At 43.9% G+C, this 16,065-nt stretch overlaps 2 protein-coding genes across 31 annotated transcripts in view; one reads left to right on the top strand and one right to left on the bottom strand.

Annotated features, from left to right (window-relative positions):
* Nucleotides 1-6,917, bottom strand: part of TMEM116 (transmembrane protein 116) — a 155,152-nt gene extending 148,235 nt beyond the window's left edge. For 15 of the 30 annotated variants that reach the window (XR_014069979.1, XR_014069983.1, XR_014069981.1 and 12 more), the window contains exon 1: nucleotides 6,482-6,917. The gene's annotated coding sequence lies outside the window, so the exon portion shown is untranslated. Of the gene's footprint in view, nucleotides 1-5,330; nucleotides 5,341-6,481 lie in introns of all 30 variants that reach the window. The other 15 variants (XR_014069987.1, XR_014069986.1, XR_014069988.1 and 12 more) reach the window with 3 other exon arrangements.
* Nucleotides 6,918-7,053: 136 nt separating this feature from the next.
* Nucleotides 7,054-14,611, top strand: ERP29 (endoplasmic reticulum protein 29). Its single transcript, XM_081546292.1, has 3 exons — nucleotides 7,054-7,310; nucleotides 12,506-12,644; nucleotides 13,799-14,611. The coding sequence occupies exons 1-3, from the start codon at nucleotides 7,173-7,175 to the stop codon at nucleotides 14,299-14,301; spliced, it is 780 nt and encodes a 259-aa protein (XP_081402418.1). The 5' UTR covers nucleotides 7,054-7,172; the 3' UTR covers nucleotides 14,302-14,611.
* Nucleotides 14,612-16,065: the final 1,454 nt, after the last annotated feature.

A 16,065-nucleotide genomic window follows, 5' to 3' on the forward strand; every position in this document is an offset into this window, starting at 1 on the left:
ATCTAATAAGGGTGAGGGACTAATAACAGTTTCACCAAGTGATAAGAGAATGCTTTTGAACAAAGGACTCTTGTCTCAGTCAAGAACAAATGTCAAACTGTTGAGAGAACAGCCACGGCAAATCAGTAACGGCAAATCAGTCTGCTACTGTTCGTGAGAGTACTTTTCTCTTTTGGCCTCTCTTCTAAAATGGCTTATGCCACCAACCAACATTTGGGGATTTACTTTTCTATTTTTCTCTATAAATTAATCCCCTGCCTGTATATTTAGCACCATTTCCCTCTGAAACGTCTTTGGAAATATAATCCTCCCAAATCCTTTTCTACAAGGGCTAATCCAAGCCCAAATGATGAAGTGGGTGATATACATTTTCAGTTTTCTCTTTTCTTTTTACTTAGCTCCTTAGCAAGTTAAAACACATCCCAGTTCGCGATGTAATGGGCTACTAGTATATGTTCAGTTCAGTTCAGTCACTCAGTCATGTCCAACTCTTTGTGACCCCACGAACCACTGCACACCAGGCCTCCCTGTCCATCACCAACTTCCAGAGTTTACCCAAACTCATGTCCATTGAGTCGGTGATGCCATCCAACCATCTTATCCTCTGTCATCCAACCATCTTATCCTCTGTCATCCCCTTCTCCTCCAGCCCTCAATCTTTCCAGCATCAGGGTCTTTTCAAATGAGTCAGCTCTTTACAACAGGTGGTCAAAGTATTGGAGTTTCAGCTTCAACATCAAGTCCTTCCAATGAACATCCGGGACTGATCTCCTTATAGTCTAAGGGACTCTCAAGAGTCTTCTCCAACACCACAGTTCAAAAGCGTCAACTCTTCTGCACTAGTATATGTGCATGTGTGCTAAGCCACTTCAGTCACGCCTGATTCCGTGTGACCCTATGGACTGCAGCCCGCCAGGCTCCTCTGTCTGTGGGATTCTCCAGGCAAGAATACTGGAGTGGGTTGCTGTGCCCTCCTCCAGGGGATCTTCCCAAACCAGGGATTGAACCTGAGTCTCTTAAGTCTCCCGGACTGGCAGGTGGGTTCTTGATCACTAGCCTGAGAAGCCCTACTAGTATATGTGACATATCAGTTTAACAGATATTCACTAAACTTCTACCACAATCAAGTTACTGCAGTGGGTACAACGTCAAGAAAAACACCTATGAAATAAAGTATTTTAATTAAGCAAAAATAGTACTTCAAGAAAATTTCTAATAATAATCATTACCAATTATCAAATGCTTTCTATGTAAGCATTTTCATTCTCAACACAACCTTTGAGGTAAGAAGTATTATTCCTATTTTACAGATGAAGAAATTGAGGCTTAAAGAAGTTGAGTCATTTTCCTTCTCATTACAGAATTATCAAGTGATAACACCTACATTCAAACTCAGTCAGTCTGACCACAGTTGTTACTCTTAATAGTACAGTGCTATTAATAGGAAACTGGTTAATGGGAAAACAGGGAAAGGTAATCTAAAAAATTAATGGGACATCAAGAGAATTCTTTTATTAGACAATTTCATCTTAGATATGATAACAAAAGCAAAAGCAACAGAAGAAAAATATATATATAAATTGGCTTCTTCAAAATTAGAAACTTTAGTTCTTCAAAGGATACCATCAAGAAAGTAAAAAAGACAACCCACGGAATGGAAGTATTTATAAACCATATATCTAATAAGGAGATTTGCATACAGATAGAAAATTCCTATAACTCAATAATACAATCTAATTTTGGGCAACAGGCTTTGTTTTGTTTTTCCTGCACTTAATGGCTTGTAGGATCTTAGTTCCCCAATTAGGGATCAAACTTGAGCTCTGGCAGTGAAAGCACAAAGCCTTAACCACTGGACTGGCAGGGAATTCATAGGCAAAGGCTTAAAATTAGAGGCTTATCCCAGAAATTATACAAATAACCAATAAACACATGAAAAGATGATCAACATCATAAGCCACCAGGGAAATACAAATTAAAATCACAATGAGATGCCATTTCACACCTACTAGGATGGCTATAATAAAAGACAATAGAAAGTGGATGAAGATGTTGAGAAACAGGAAACCTTATATATTCCTGTAAAATATTGCAGCCACTCTGTCAGCTTCACAAAAGGTTAAATATATCCTGTACGGCTCAGCTCCCAGGTATAAACCCAGTTCTACTTCTAGGTATACACCTAAGAGATTAAAACATTATGCTCGCACAAAAATTTTGACACAAATATTCATAATAGTGTTATGCATAACAGACAAAAAGTAGAAGCAACGCAAATGTCCATCAACTAGTGAACACATAAATGTGTTAATAAAATGCGCTATACCAGTACAGTGGAATATTATTCATCAGTTAAAAGAAGTCCTGATACATGCTACATCATGGATGAATCTTGAAGTCCTTAGGCTAGGTGAAAAAGCTAATCACAAAGGGCAACGTATTACACAATTTCATTCATACAAAAAGTCCAAAACAGGCAAATTTACAGCAACAGAAAGTAGACTAGTGTTGCCTAAGGCAAGAAAGTTTGGGAGGGAACTGGGGAGTGACTGCTAATGGGTACAAGCTTTCTTTTTAGGGTGATAAAAATATTCTAAAATTAACTAGTGGTGATAGTTGTACAATTCTACTGGAAACCACTGAATTGTATACTTTAAAAGGATGAATTGTATGGTACCTAAATTGTATCTCAAAACACTAATGTCCAAAAAAACGAAGTTTGGGACAAAATCAAGGAAAGATATTTCCCATTGCTGAAATTCAAGATATAACGATTAATGGATAACATGTTTCTGTCTTTCTTACTGAAAAGAATGATATTTAGAATAAAAAGTGTAAAACAAACACTGTTAAGAGGGAACTGAAGATAAACATTTTAAGAGAGTACCTGACTGCTCTAAATGAATACACCACTCCTCCCCTGAACAAATTATACTCCAGGGCTTTGGTAAAACTTGCAAGTTAACCCAATAAACCACTGAATGAAATGTGAGAGTTCATGTAAAACTGGAAAAATTGCTAAAGTTGTAGAAACTGCTAGAAGTCATAGATGTTGTAGAAAGCCGTTGATAACTAAAACATTTTTATAAGGAGAAAGGATGGTAGACTTGTAATTGTATATTTATTTGTATAAGTACTTAATGTTAGTCTCTCCTCTAGGACTGCAGGGGGCACATCTGTTTTTTTCACCAGCGTAACCCTTGTCCCCAGAAGTGTGTGAGTAAAAGATGTTCAGTAAATGATTATTAAATATTGAAAGCTTCTCATAGGAGTATGGGGCTTGGAGAAAATCATAATATGGAGCAAATCTTCCTTCTGTAACAATTTTTTAACGAGAAGTCTGCCTTAAGTGTTCATTAAGACATCTCTGTCGAAAGAACTACTGTTAATATCACCAAAACCTTGCAGGGGAAAAGCAATTAGCTCTAAGGGAGGATAGTGCCGAAGAACAATATGTGATCTAAGAAGGGAATGAAGAATCAATGGAATTTTGAAAGATAGCCATGGAATAGTTTCTGTCTCATTGACTTGATCATTTATTCACAGAACAAGAATGTATTGAGCATCTACCATGTGCCAGACACTGTTCTAGGTGATGGGAACAGTGAACCCAACAGACAAAACAAAAAGAAAAACAAAACAAAACCCATCCTTCATGGGAAACAGATACTAAGTAAAATAAGGAAATTACACAGTATGTTAAGTCGAAGAGTGCTACGGAGAAAAAAAATGAGAAGAGAGACGGAAAGCTGGGAGGTATCAGAGAGGACTGATTTTTTCAAGGATGGTCAGGATAGATCTTAGGAAGCTGACATTTAAGCAAAGGCTTGAGGGAAATGAAGGAGCCAGCCATATGAGTATCTTGAAGAAAAAGTGTTCTAGAGAGAGAAAGCCAGTATAAAAGCTCTGAGGCAGGAACATGCCTTGCGTATAGGAGAAAGAGCAAAGAGGTCAATGAGATTGGGGGGTCATCAGCTTGATGATGTGAGGAAAAAAAGATGGGAGAATTTATATATTAGTTGGCTCAGCAGACCATGTCCTTTTCCTTCCTTCTTATTTCACTAAAGCAACATGCCTTGCCACCTCCTCCTTCCTGCTGCTGCTGCTGCTGCTGCTAAGTCACGTCAGTCGTGTCCGACTCTGTACAACCCAATAGACGGCAGCCCACCAGGGTCCCCTGTCCTTGGGATTCTCCAGGCAAGAATACTGGAGTGGGTTGCCATTTCCTTCTCCAATGCACAAAGTGAAAAGTGAAAGTGAAGTCACTCAGTTGTGTCCCACTCTTCACGACCCCATGGACTGCAGCCTACCAGGCTCCTCTGTCCATGGGATTTTCCAGGCAAGAGTACTGGAGTGGGCTGACATTGCCTTCTCCTCCTCCTTCCTACCTCCATACAATACCCAGGGTGAGCCTTTTGATTTTCCACAAGCGTCAACTGGGATTTTATGACTTCCTAAATATGGAGACTTATACTTGGCTTATTTGTGTAGATGATGGTTGTCAAGGTCCTGAAGCCAAGAAATCTAATTATATCATGAGGTAACTAATTGGGACCACTGTACTATTAAAAGGGAGCTTAAGACAAGTACTATATGTTTGCAATTCACAGCAAAAGTACCAGCATTTCCCTTTCCTCTCCAACCAAACCACTTCTTTCACTTTTTTCAAAACCCACTTCTAAGCGAATGGTGATTAGAAAGTCACTCCTGATCTAACTGCCACAGATGTATATACTCAGAAGTGGATAATAGCTCCTTATTGACTACAGGGGGCTTCCCTGGTGGCTCAAATGGTAAAGAATCCGCCTGCAATGTGGGAGACCTGGGTTTGATCCCTGGGTTGGGAAGATCCCCTGGAGGAGGGCATGGCAACCCACTCTAGTCTTTTTGCCTGGAGAATCCCCATGGACAGAGGAGCCTGGCGGCTACCATCCATGGGGTCACAAAGAGTCAGACACGACTAAGTGACTAAGCACATAAGCACACATTGACTACAGGACAAAACAGCATTTGATTTTCAAGATTCTCCCCTAACTGGGCTTAAAACTGTCTTAACTTTCTGTTTCAAGAACTCTTTCAAGCCAAGCCAGTCATTCCCCAAAGCATCATGCTCATTGCAACTTCTCCTTTTTAATTTGTTCTTCATCTAAAACATTCTTTCTTCTAAGGCTTAACTCCATTTCCACCTCCTACATGAACTTTTTAAACCACTTTACCTCATAGTAATTATCCCTTCCTCTTAACTTCTATTCATTTGTCTATGTGGCGCATTTTATTTAATTATTTACTAGGGAAAACTCAAATTTTCTGAACCTTCCCAACTCACACACAGAGGGTTCTCTCAAAATTGCTATCTAAACTGGCCACCCAAGATTGGCTATTATCTTTGATGACTCTCTTATACATACATATATACACATGCACACACACACATATTATTGAACACATGCAATGGTTACTTTGGGCTTCCCAGGTGGCTCAGTAAGAATCCACCTGCCAATGCAGGAGATGGAGCACACAGGGGTTCGATCCCTGGGTTAAGAAGATCTCCTGGAGAAGTAAATGGCTACCCACCCCCATATTCTTGCCTGGAGAATCCCATGGACAGAGGAGCTTGGTGGGCTACTGTCCCTGGGGTGGCAGAAGAGTTGGACACGACTCAGTGACTATACAACAATACAACACAACAATGGTTAATTTGGTGCTAAGCCCCTTATAATGTGTTATATAACTTATCCTTTTATCAGCACATACATTTGTTCATCAAGTCTTGTGAATTCTACCCTACAAAAGTTTCTCAATTCCATCCTCATCTCTTCATCTTTACTGTTAGAATCTATTACAGGATCTTAGTCTCTCCCACCTAGACTACTGCAATGAATTTCCCTGCCCTCAGCTTTCTGCCATCCAATGCACCCCCTTTATTGCTGAGTGACAGCAAATCTAAGTCACTCTCCTAGATAAAACCTCTGGTGGCTCCAAACCTTTTATCTTGATGAGACCCTTAACAATGCAACCCCCGTTTACCGCCACAGATTCATTATGCTTTACCCCTTGCTGGAAATATCCTTTGGTGTTTGCCTTGTAAATACCTTCTCTTCTCTCAAGACCCAGCCACCAGAGGTTTTCCCATCCAGAACTTTCCTTGACACTCCTGGCTGACTGAATCTCCACTTGTGTTTGCACGAAATTAATAGTCTCATTTTCTACCAATTACATTATAATGGTTATAGTTATAAGGCTATTTCCGCGTCTCGACCTCCCACCACTGTGTCTGTTCAGTACACAGCTCTGCATTCTGTATTCCCGCGGGCAAAACCAGGAAATGGTGCAAACCACCATGAACAAACACCGGTTGAAGACAATTACTAGAACTTTCAAAAAATTTTTCAGACAGCCTAGGACATAGGTAGACCAGTACTCAGCTTTCAAGGAAGCCTATTTTTATAGGAGCCCGGAGCCTCCCTGGTGAGGCACTCACCACAGAGCAGGCCTGATATCGGACTGGGGCAGCGGCAGGAAAGGCCTGACCGCCACACTGACGAAGAGTCGAGTCTCACTGTCCAACTCCGGTCGCGGCTGAGGGAGCGGAGTGTGACTGACTGAGGACCATACTGGGCCACCTGCCGGAGGGGTAGCTGCTGTAAGATTGACTAACAACGTAGCAACAGGTCCCAGCCGACCGCCTGACGGGCCAGAGGCAGAAACAAATGAAGGCCTGCCTCGTCGCCTTCGAAAAAGAGGAGAGACAGCAAACGAAAAGCTGCAAACACGCCGAACACGAGCTTCCCTCCGCGCCTCACGCGGAGGAGGACGGGAAAAGGGCAGGTGGATGGCCAACCTCGCAGAGTGCGCGTCAGCAGCAGACTCTCCTCCTCCTCCGCGTCCTCCTCCCCTTCCCCAGCCTCCCCGGCACTGCCGTCCGTCCCCCTCCCCCCTACGCGGCCCCGCCCTCTCACCCTCGACCCGCGCGGGCTTCGCCGAGTGCGCACGCGCGGCAGCTCCATTTCCCCGCCCCTCACGTGGCTCCTCCCTCTCAGCCTACGCCGGCTTGTGTCTGGTGGGCTGTACACGTGCGCGTACCCGAACCTGCCCGCCTAAACTACGGGGTCCCTAGCTCGGCGTTTCCTCCACTACAGCCTTCCCAGCACCTACAGCCAGAATCCGGCGTTATGGCTGCCGCCATTCCCCGCGCCGCTTCTCTCTCCCCATTATTTTCCCTTCTCCTGTTTCTCCTCTCGGCTCCGCAAGACAGCAGTGGCCTGCACACCAAGGGCGCCCTTCCCCTGGATACAATCACTTTCTACAAGGTAAAGGGGCGGGGGACCTCGCGCGCAGGTGCAGCCAGACCGCCCAGGGGAGCGCGCACCCGTGAGGGGACGCTTGGGACTGAGAGCTGGCAGGAGGTGGTCTGTAGAGACGGTCCGGGGACTTCCCACCGTCCTGTAGGACTGATGGACTCTGGGCCGAGACCGTATCCTGACCATGGAGCATATGATCGAGGGTCCCCAAGCACCATTGCAGTATTTGCACTTGCTTCCTCTTTTGCTAAAGAACTGCAGAGATGCAGCCTTCCCGTCACCTAAGGGAAGAGGGCGGTGCCGGGCGAGATCCAATCCTTGAGTCCCAAGTAGTAGAACCGGAGGGCGGTGCGAGGCGGATGCCACCAGGCTCCAAGCTGAGCTGGAGCGAAGGTCGAAACGGGGCTTGTTAGCCTTCGTTTCAGCGCCCCTCTCGCATTGGCTTCGATTGCAACCACTGTATAGATATTCTGCGTCTCCTTAAAAAGTGCAGGTTTTAAGAATAAGTTTCTGTTCGTCCACCCTGTAGTGAATGTCTTGGGCCTGGTGACAGATAAAATCGGGTCGAGACATGGAAGGATTCGCCTCTACCCCTGCCTTCATATTTACAGAATTGGGGTCTTGGCCTGGGTAAATGGACGTTGGGAATGTTGAAGGCTGAATGCAGTCCCAGTCCTCTAATTTTGCACCCACTGGCACCTTTTTAACCTCGCCCATAGTGATGGGCCCATAGTGAGTGTTGAGAAAGAGCCAGTCGTTTTACTTTCTTAATTTGTACCCATTGCTGGGAAGTGAAACCAAGAAGTGGAGCTCTAAATCTGTCTCAATTGATTGAACTCAGTATTTTCAAAAGAGTTCCCTGTTGTGGAGTTGGCACCTGTGGCTCACTGAATGCAAAGTTTCAAGAATTCAAAAGTGTGGGTATGACCAGTTGGTTGTCAGCCACACCCCCACAGCACCCTTTGCTTTGGGGGCCTTTCTTGGCAAAGGGAACCCCCTACCACCCCAACATGATATGGGATAACATCACAGACCAAATGTGACTTAGAGGGAAACTTCTCACTGTTAATGGTAGCAGTATTTCCTCATCGATTGATGTGTCTCCATCTTTATAGCTACCACCCTAGTCTAGGCTATATCCTAAGTAGTTTCCTCACTAGTCTCCAGATTTTCACTCTGGAGCCTCTCAGTCCACTCACACAGTAGCCGAATTCCTGCATGATCTGATCCCTGCTTCCCTCTCCTCTCATCAAACCTTAACCATTCACCTCTTTGTCCCCTCTGCTTCAACCACACTTGCGGTGCTCTGTCCTCTGGCTATTCCTAGCTCCTTATTGCCTTAGGCCCTTGTACTTGCAGTTCTTTGTGACTAGAACATTCCTTGCCCAATCTTTGAAAGGTTGGTTGCTCCTCTTCATTCAGGCTTGGGTTAAATGTTATCTTTTCAGATTACCTCCACTCCCTCCACTCCAAGTGCTTTTCTGGTGGCTCAGAGAGGAAAAAAAATCTGCCTGCAGTGCAGGAAACCTGGGTTCCATCCTGGTCAGGGAGATCCCCTGGAGAAGGGAATGGCTACCCACTCCAGCATTCTTGCCTGGAGAATCCCCATGGACAGAGGGTCCTGGCGGGCTACAGTCCACAGGGTTGCAGAGTTGCACACGACTGAGCGACTAACACTTGAGCTTTCTCAGATTTCCCCCTCCTGCAGTCTGAAGTGCCAGTCACATTGCTCTGTTTGATTTCTCTGAACTCTCATCACTGATTTTTTTCCCTTGTCTAGTGTATCATCTCCCACACTACAATATTATAGACTTGTGAAGAACTACCTTGTCTATCTTGTTCACTGATCATCTCCACGACCTAGCAGTTTACCTGTTACCTAGAAGATGCTCAGTAATAATTTGTTGAACGAACAAATGTTTTCTCCAGTCTGTTTCTAAATCTCACTCTCTTCCATCACTATAGAACAAAAGAGGAGCTTCCTAGGGTTACTGTATCCAGGGGTCTTTCTATGATTTCCAGCGTTGTTTTTTGTTTGTTTCTTGCCCTTTACGATCACTAAAAATAAGAGACCCTGTCTGTTTCCTTTACTTCTGTGTTCACTTAGAACAGTGCCTGGCAATGATGGGCTCTCAGTACCTTTTTATTCAATGAATGAATGATGAACTCATCAATACATTGAAGAAACAAGGTACCTAAATGTAGGTTAATGTGGAGCAGATTCCTCAAGGATGAGGAAAGGAGAGAGATTTCTAAAGCAGTTCAAAGATACAGATTGAGTAAAAGAACAAGAAAAAAATTAATCATGCAAATATTTGCCTTCAAGCAAGGGCTTCCCTTGTGGCTCAGCTGGTAAAGAATCCACCTGCAATGCGGGAGACCTGGGTTTGATCCCTGGGTTGGGAAGATGCCCTGGAGAAGGGAAGGGCTACCCACTCCGGTATTCTGGCTTGGAGAATTCCATGGACTGTATAGCCCGTGGGGTCGCAAAGAGTTGGACACGACTGAGCAACTTTCACTTTCACTTTGCCATTCGAAACCATTCTGTGATGGCTAAAAATGGTGAAAATAAAAGATGAAGTCCTCTCTATTCTATTTCAGTATTAAACCACAGTATGATTATTAATCCTGGAGAAGGGAATGGCAGCCCACTCCAGTATTCTTGTCTGGAGAATTCCATGGACAGAGGAGCCTGGTGAGCTATAGTCCACGGGGTCACAAAGTCGGACACGACTGAGTGACCTAACACACACACGCAGACATGATTATTAATATTCTATAATATAAATGGAGCTCCCTTTGAAGGTAGGTTATCGTGTGTTTTCATAAAAAATTTTCTCCTTGGACTTGTTGCATATGCTACCAAAGCCTACCCTGGTTTTGTTCATTTATTAGATATTTTTGGAGTATCTCTCACATGCTAGGTACTGTTGGGCACTAGGGATACAGCAGAAAACAGGTCAGAGAGGGTCCTTAATCTCATAAATGTATATTCTAGTGGAGAGGACTGACAACAAGCAAGTAAGGATTTCAGAGAGTGATTAATGCAGTGAAGAAACTGGTGCAGGGTAGCATGATAGAGTATGACGGAAAGGAAGCAGAATTAGATGGTATGAGTGCAGGAGGCCTCTCTGTTAGGAAAGGACATTTGTACTCAGCTTTGATAACTATGGAAAGGACCAGGGAAAGGGTACTCCAGCCAGTAGAGACAGCAAATGAAAAGGACCTGAGTGGGAATGTTTGTTGAAACTAAAATAAGGCCAAATGGGCCAGAGGGATGTGATCTGATTTATATTTTTAAGTCTTCGCTGCTTTTTAGGCTCCAGAGCTCAGACTTCTGGGGATCAGTGACCATTTAAAGATTACCTATTCTGGTCCCTTCTCCCTCTTCCCTTGTGTCCTGGGCACTGTTCAGTTCAGTCCAGTCGTGGCCGACTCTTTGTAACCCCATGAACTGCAGCACGCCAGGCCTCCCTGTCCATCACCAACTTCTGGAGTCTACCCAAACCCATGTCCATCGAGTCGGTGATGCCATCCAGCCATCTCATCCTCTGTCGTGCCCTTCTCCTCCTGCCCCCAATCCTTCCCAGCGTTAGGGTCTTTTCCAATGAGTCAACTCTTTGCATGAGGTGGCCAAAGGATTGGAGTTTCAGCTTCAACATCAGTCCTTTCAATGAACACCCAGGACTGATCTCCTTTAGGATGGACTGGTTGGATCTCCTTGCAGTCCAAGGGACTCTCAAGAGTCTTCTCCAACACCACAGTTCAAAAGCGTCAATTCTGCGGCGCTCATCTTTCTTCACCGTCCAACTCTCACATCCATACATGACCACTGGAAAAACCATAGCCTTGACTAGACGGACCTTTGTTGGGCACTGTTATATATTTTTTAAAACCAAATGGACGTCAAACAAAATAAGGAACGTGGACTAACAAAAACTGGAATAGTGTCAGTTGATTTAATTACACCAGTGATTGCCTGTGTTGAAAAATTAACCAGTCATGATGACTTTGATTAGAAAAATAAAAGTTTGGAGGAGGAGGGAAGGCAGTGCTACTGACCTGAGGGAGCTCATTAGATAAAAATCTGTGCATTGGGTAGAACCGTCAAAGTGAAGTTTTGCACTTCCTCGGTAAGTTAAACATAGAATTGCTATATGACCCTGCAGTTCAACTCCTAGGTATGTTCCCAGAAGAGCTGAAAAAAGGTGTTTAGACAAAAGCCTGCACACAAGTGTTTATAACAACACTATTCACAAATAACTATAAGGTAGAAACAACCCAAATATCCCTCAGCTGATGAATGGATAAACAACATATGACATATCCATACAAGGGAATATTTGACCATAAAAAGTAATGAAATACTGATGCATGCTACAGCATGAATGAATCTTGAAAACATGCTAAGTGAAAGAAGCCGCACACAAAAGGTCACTTAGGAGGAGGACTGAGGAATGACTGCTTAATGGATATGTGTTCCTTTTCAATGATGAAAGTGGAAACTGTTCTGGAAGTAGGTATTAGTGATGGTTGTGCAGCATAGTTAATGCAGTAAGTTCCACTGAATTGTACACTTTAAAATGGCAAATTTTATGTGATGTAAATTTTACAATTAAAATAAAAATCTTGATCCTGACAGTTTAGATCCTAGAGATCTAACATAACTGCTTACGTTAACCAATCTAAACTGATCTAACTGGTTTAGAGAGGGGACATTGTCTCAAGCCTAGCCTCTCAGCCACTTCCTGTGAACCCTGAAATTGCAGAGTTCAAACTCTGGACCTCCTCACCAGAGCATCTTTCATGGTGCCAGCTCCTTTATAGATGGTTGGTTCCTTGCCACAGAAAGGCCCTCTGGGATGATGGGCATGACAGGGGCTAACCTAGTGTGTGCTAAGGGTAGGCTTCCTTAGTCTTACCAAAAGGGCCACTGGAAGAGAACGCCTTAGTACGTCTACAGCATTGTTTATTGCAGACAGTTTGATTAGTGTGAGCAACTACTTAATGGGGTCCCCGGGACACAGCAAACATCATCAAATTGTTAAATGAATCGAGGGATGAAGGAACGAATGAATGAATGTTTGTGAAATCTTGTCTCCCTTGTGGGCTTGGTTTCCACTCTGAAAGAGGTTCCTTGGGAAAGGGAATTAGCCCCAAAGGTCCTTGGGAACCCTCACTTGCTCAGCTCTGTATGCCCTCAGGTCATTCCCAAAAGCAAGTTCGTCCTGGTGAAGTTTGACACCCAGTACCCCTATGGTGAGAAGCAGGATGAGTTCAAGCGTCTGGCTGAAAACTCAGCTTCCAGCGATGAGCTCCTGGTGGCAGAGGTGGGGATCTCAGGTATGGATAAATCTGGAATGACTGAGGAGGGCAGAGGGGGAAGAAACTAGGGGTTACTTCCCTATTTGTCAGAACACCCCAGCATCTTTCTGTCTGAGCCACACATGTCTAGTGTAAATGGGGTCATTGCCTTTCAAGGAGTCTGGTACCCATGGCAGGCTTAGCTTGAGCAGGTTCTATGACCACAGAACCTCAGCTCAGATGTTTACTATGTGCCAGGCCACTGTGCTAAGTGTTTTACATGTATGTCATACTTGTGGCAACTCTGTGAAAAAAGTTTTATGATCCCCAAATGAAGAAACAGATGCTTAGAGAAACTTGCTCAAGATTATAGAGTGACAGACCTGGGATTGGAACCCCACACTTCCATACCGCTACCCAGTGACAGGTGGTCTTGGCGAGGTGTAAGCAACTAGTTACAGTGTCAGCCCTTGGGGCTGCTACTGCCTGTTGGGAAAGACATAGCAAATCGTAACAGCTACCACATGTTGGACTTCCCTGGTGGCTCGGTGGTAAAGAATCCACCTGCCAATGGAGGAGACGCAGGTTCGATCCCTCGGTCGGGAAGGGCCATGTTCATTACCTACCACACATTCCCTTAGCTCCAGACTATACTTTGTAATCCTTAAACACACACAGCTCATTCCTGCCTCAGAGCTTTTACACTTGCAGCCCCTACTGCCTGAAAACACTCTCCCCACATCTTGATATGTCTGGCTGCTTCGTTTTCGGGTCCATCAGTTCGTGTCATCTTCACAGGGAGGCCTTCTCACCCAGTCACTCTGTCACCATTTCATTTTTGTCATGGCACTAATCACTTATGTTGTTTATTATCTCTTTTCTCACCCGTTGAAGAGTGTAAGCTCTTGAGGTCAGGGAGTGTGGTACTCTTAATCACAACTAAATCCCGAGCACTTAGAGGACAGTTCCTGGCACATAGTGGCACGTATAATAAATATGCAGAATTCCCCCTTTCGGGTGAGGAAAGTGAAGGTCAGAGAGGTTAAAGGACTTGACTAATGTCACGTGGTTAGGAAGTAGCAGAGGAGGAATTCTGACAGCCCAAATTCTTCTCAGCTCAGATAGGCCTCACAGCAACCTCCTGCCATGCCTTCCTCGGGGTCTTGTTCCTCATTTCTGGTTTCCATTCACAGATTATGGCGACAAGCTGAATATGGAGCTGAGTGAGAAATACAAGCTGGACAAAGAGAACTACCCAGTCTTCTATCTCTTCCGGGATGGGGACTTTGAGAATCCAATCCTGTATAGTGGGGCAGTTAAGGTTGGAGCCATCCAGCGCTGGCTAAAGGGACATGGGATCTACCTAGGTATGCCTGGTTGCCTGCCCGCGTATGACACCCTTGCTGGGGAGTTCATCAGGGCCTCTGGTGTGGAGGCCCGCCAGTCCCTCTTGAAACAGGGGCAGGACAACCTTGCGAGTGTGAAGGAGACTGACAGGAAGTGGGCCGAGCAGTACCTTAAGATCATGGGAAAGATCTTGGACCAAGGTGAGGATTTCCCAGCATCAGAGATGACCAGGATCACCAAGCTGATTGAGAAGAACAAGATGAGCGATGGGAAGAAGGAAGAACTCCAGAAGAGCTTAAACATTTTGACTGCCTTCCAGAAGAAGGGGGCTGAGAAGGAGGAGCTGTGAGAAGGCACTCCAGGGTTTGGTGGGGTGGGGAGGGGTAAGTTACCTTCTGGCTGTGAAGCTCTCCTGGGATATAAGGGAGTTGTAGGAAAAATGGCACGAAACCAGAAATCTGAGCATGTGTGGATACTGACGCTGATGTGACTATGCTTGGAACACCTCTGTAGCCGGTCGGGGATAGCTGGTGAACACTCAGATCGCTTATGAGATTCCCCCTCAGAAGGAATTGGTGCTATAAAGAGGAGTAGACTGCCCAGGTCCTTGACAGGTATGATTCTGTTCCCAATTAAAGCTTCTGTGTTTTCGTTAAGTAGACCTGTAGCCATTCAGTTTTCTTTTACAAATTATACTTTGGCCTGTGGTGTGCTTTTTCCTTGGAACTTATTTATTTTTTTAAAGCTAAGGTGGTGTGGACTTTGCTCTACCAGGGTAACAGACTATCCTGGTAACACTGGAAACTAGTCCCAGCTCAAGACCTACCTTTAATTTCCTTTCCATAGGTGTTCAGATTCAGGTGGACTGATTGCGACTGGTCGAATGCATTGTCTGTTTTCTGGTCCTTGAAGTTGAATAGCAGTACATTCTTTCCCATACTCCGTGAGATACATATAGCAGATTCTTAGTTTTACCAATATAATCTGTTAGGTTTCTTTAAGAGTTGCATTTAGACAGCTAAATGATATAACTCAGTTCAATTTGAAAGTTTCTTTAGAAAGGGATTGTTTTCCATCTAAGTCACCTTGTCACTGTTGATTACACAGTAACCACCAGCTTTTTAATAAGCAGAGTGGGAGAGCACTGTACTGACTTGCAAATCTCTTCTTAGGAGTGATGAGCAATTATCTACAATAGTAAGCTTCATGGTAACATTCACACTTCGATACTTAACTATTTGAAAATATCAAACTGCAGCTTATAAAATGTCTAACTGCACCCACACAAAGAAATTTAAGTTGAGTAGAGTTGGCAAATAAAACTTGAAATTGTTTGTTCCTCCATTTCAGCCAGATTGGGTATTTAAAATCACTGGAAACAGAAAATACAGGAAAACTCATGTGTATAATTGGATGGGACAACAACAACAAAAATTGCACAGCTTAGCCTAACAATACAAACCAGATAAAAGATGTTCAAACCTAAAACACCTGCCCATAGCCAGCATGGATACTCTCAGCATTTGACAAAAGAATATTTATGTATTAGGCCCAATAATTTCAGTGTGTCCCCTACTCATTATTTCAGTTCTAACTGGAAAATCTGGAAGATCATTTTCCATGCTTCTCACTGGTAAACTTGTTGAGCTGTTCTAGTTTTTTCTCATTACCTTAAACAGAGTCACTTCCAAAGAATGAAGTATTCGTTGTCTTATAGAAATTAAAGTAAGACAAATGACAGGTTCCTTGAACATGGTCTCATCTCATTTCTCAATTGTAAGGGGAAAGAGAGAAAAGGAGCAATCCACCCATGGTCACTTCATTGGATGGGTCCATGCTGCGTTATCATTATAAGCCTAGGGTCGAGTTGAAGAAATGTGGGCTATTCGACAGGACTGGATTATCATACATCAAAGACTCTTTGCATAAATATTTTTCATTAAAGACAGGCCATGTTTCTTATTTAGAATCTGCAGTGATTTGTATATGCCACACAAAAATCTTCCCTAACATGTCCAATGGATTCCTTCCCTCTTACTTTTTAGCATATAATTACTAATATTGTGTGGCTCAGATGCTACTAACTAGACTGTAATAAAGGATATGGCTTCCT

The sequence above is a fragment of the Giraffa tippelskirchi genome, chromosome 11, assembly GCF_054371585.1.
Source record: "Giraffa tippelskirchi isolate mGirTip1 chromosome 11, T2T-mGirTip1v1.2.pri, whole genome shotgun sequence".
Classification (NCBI taxonomy): domain Eukaryota; kingdom Metazoa; phylum Chordata; class Mammalia; order Artiodactyla; family Giraffidae; genus Giraffa; species Giraffa tippelskirchi.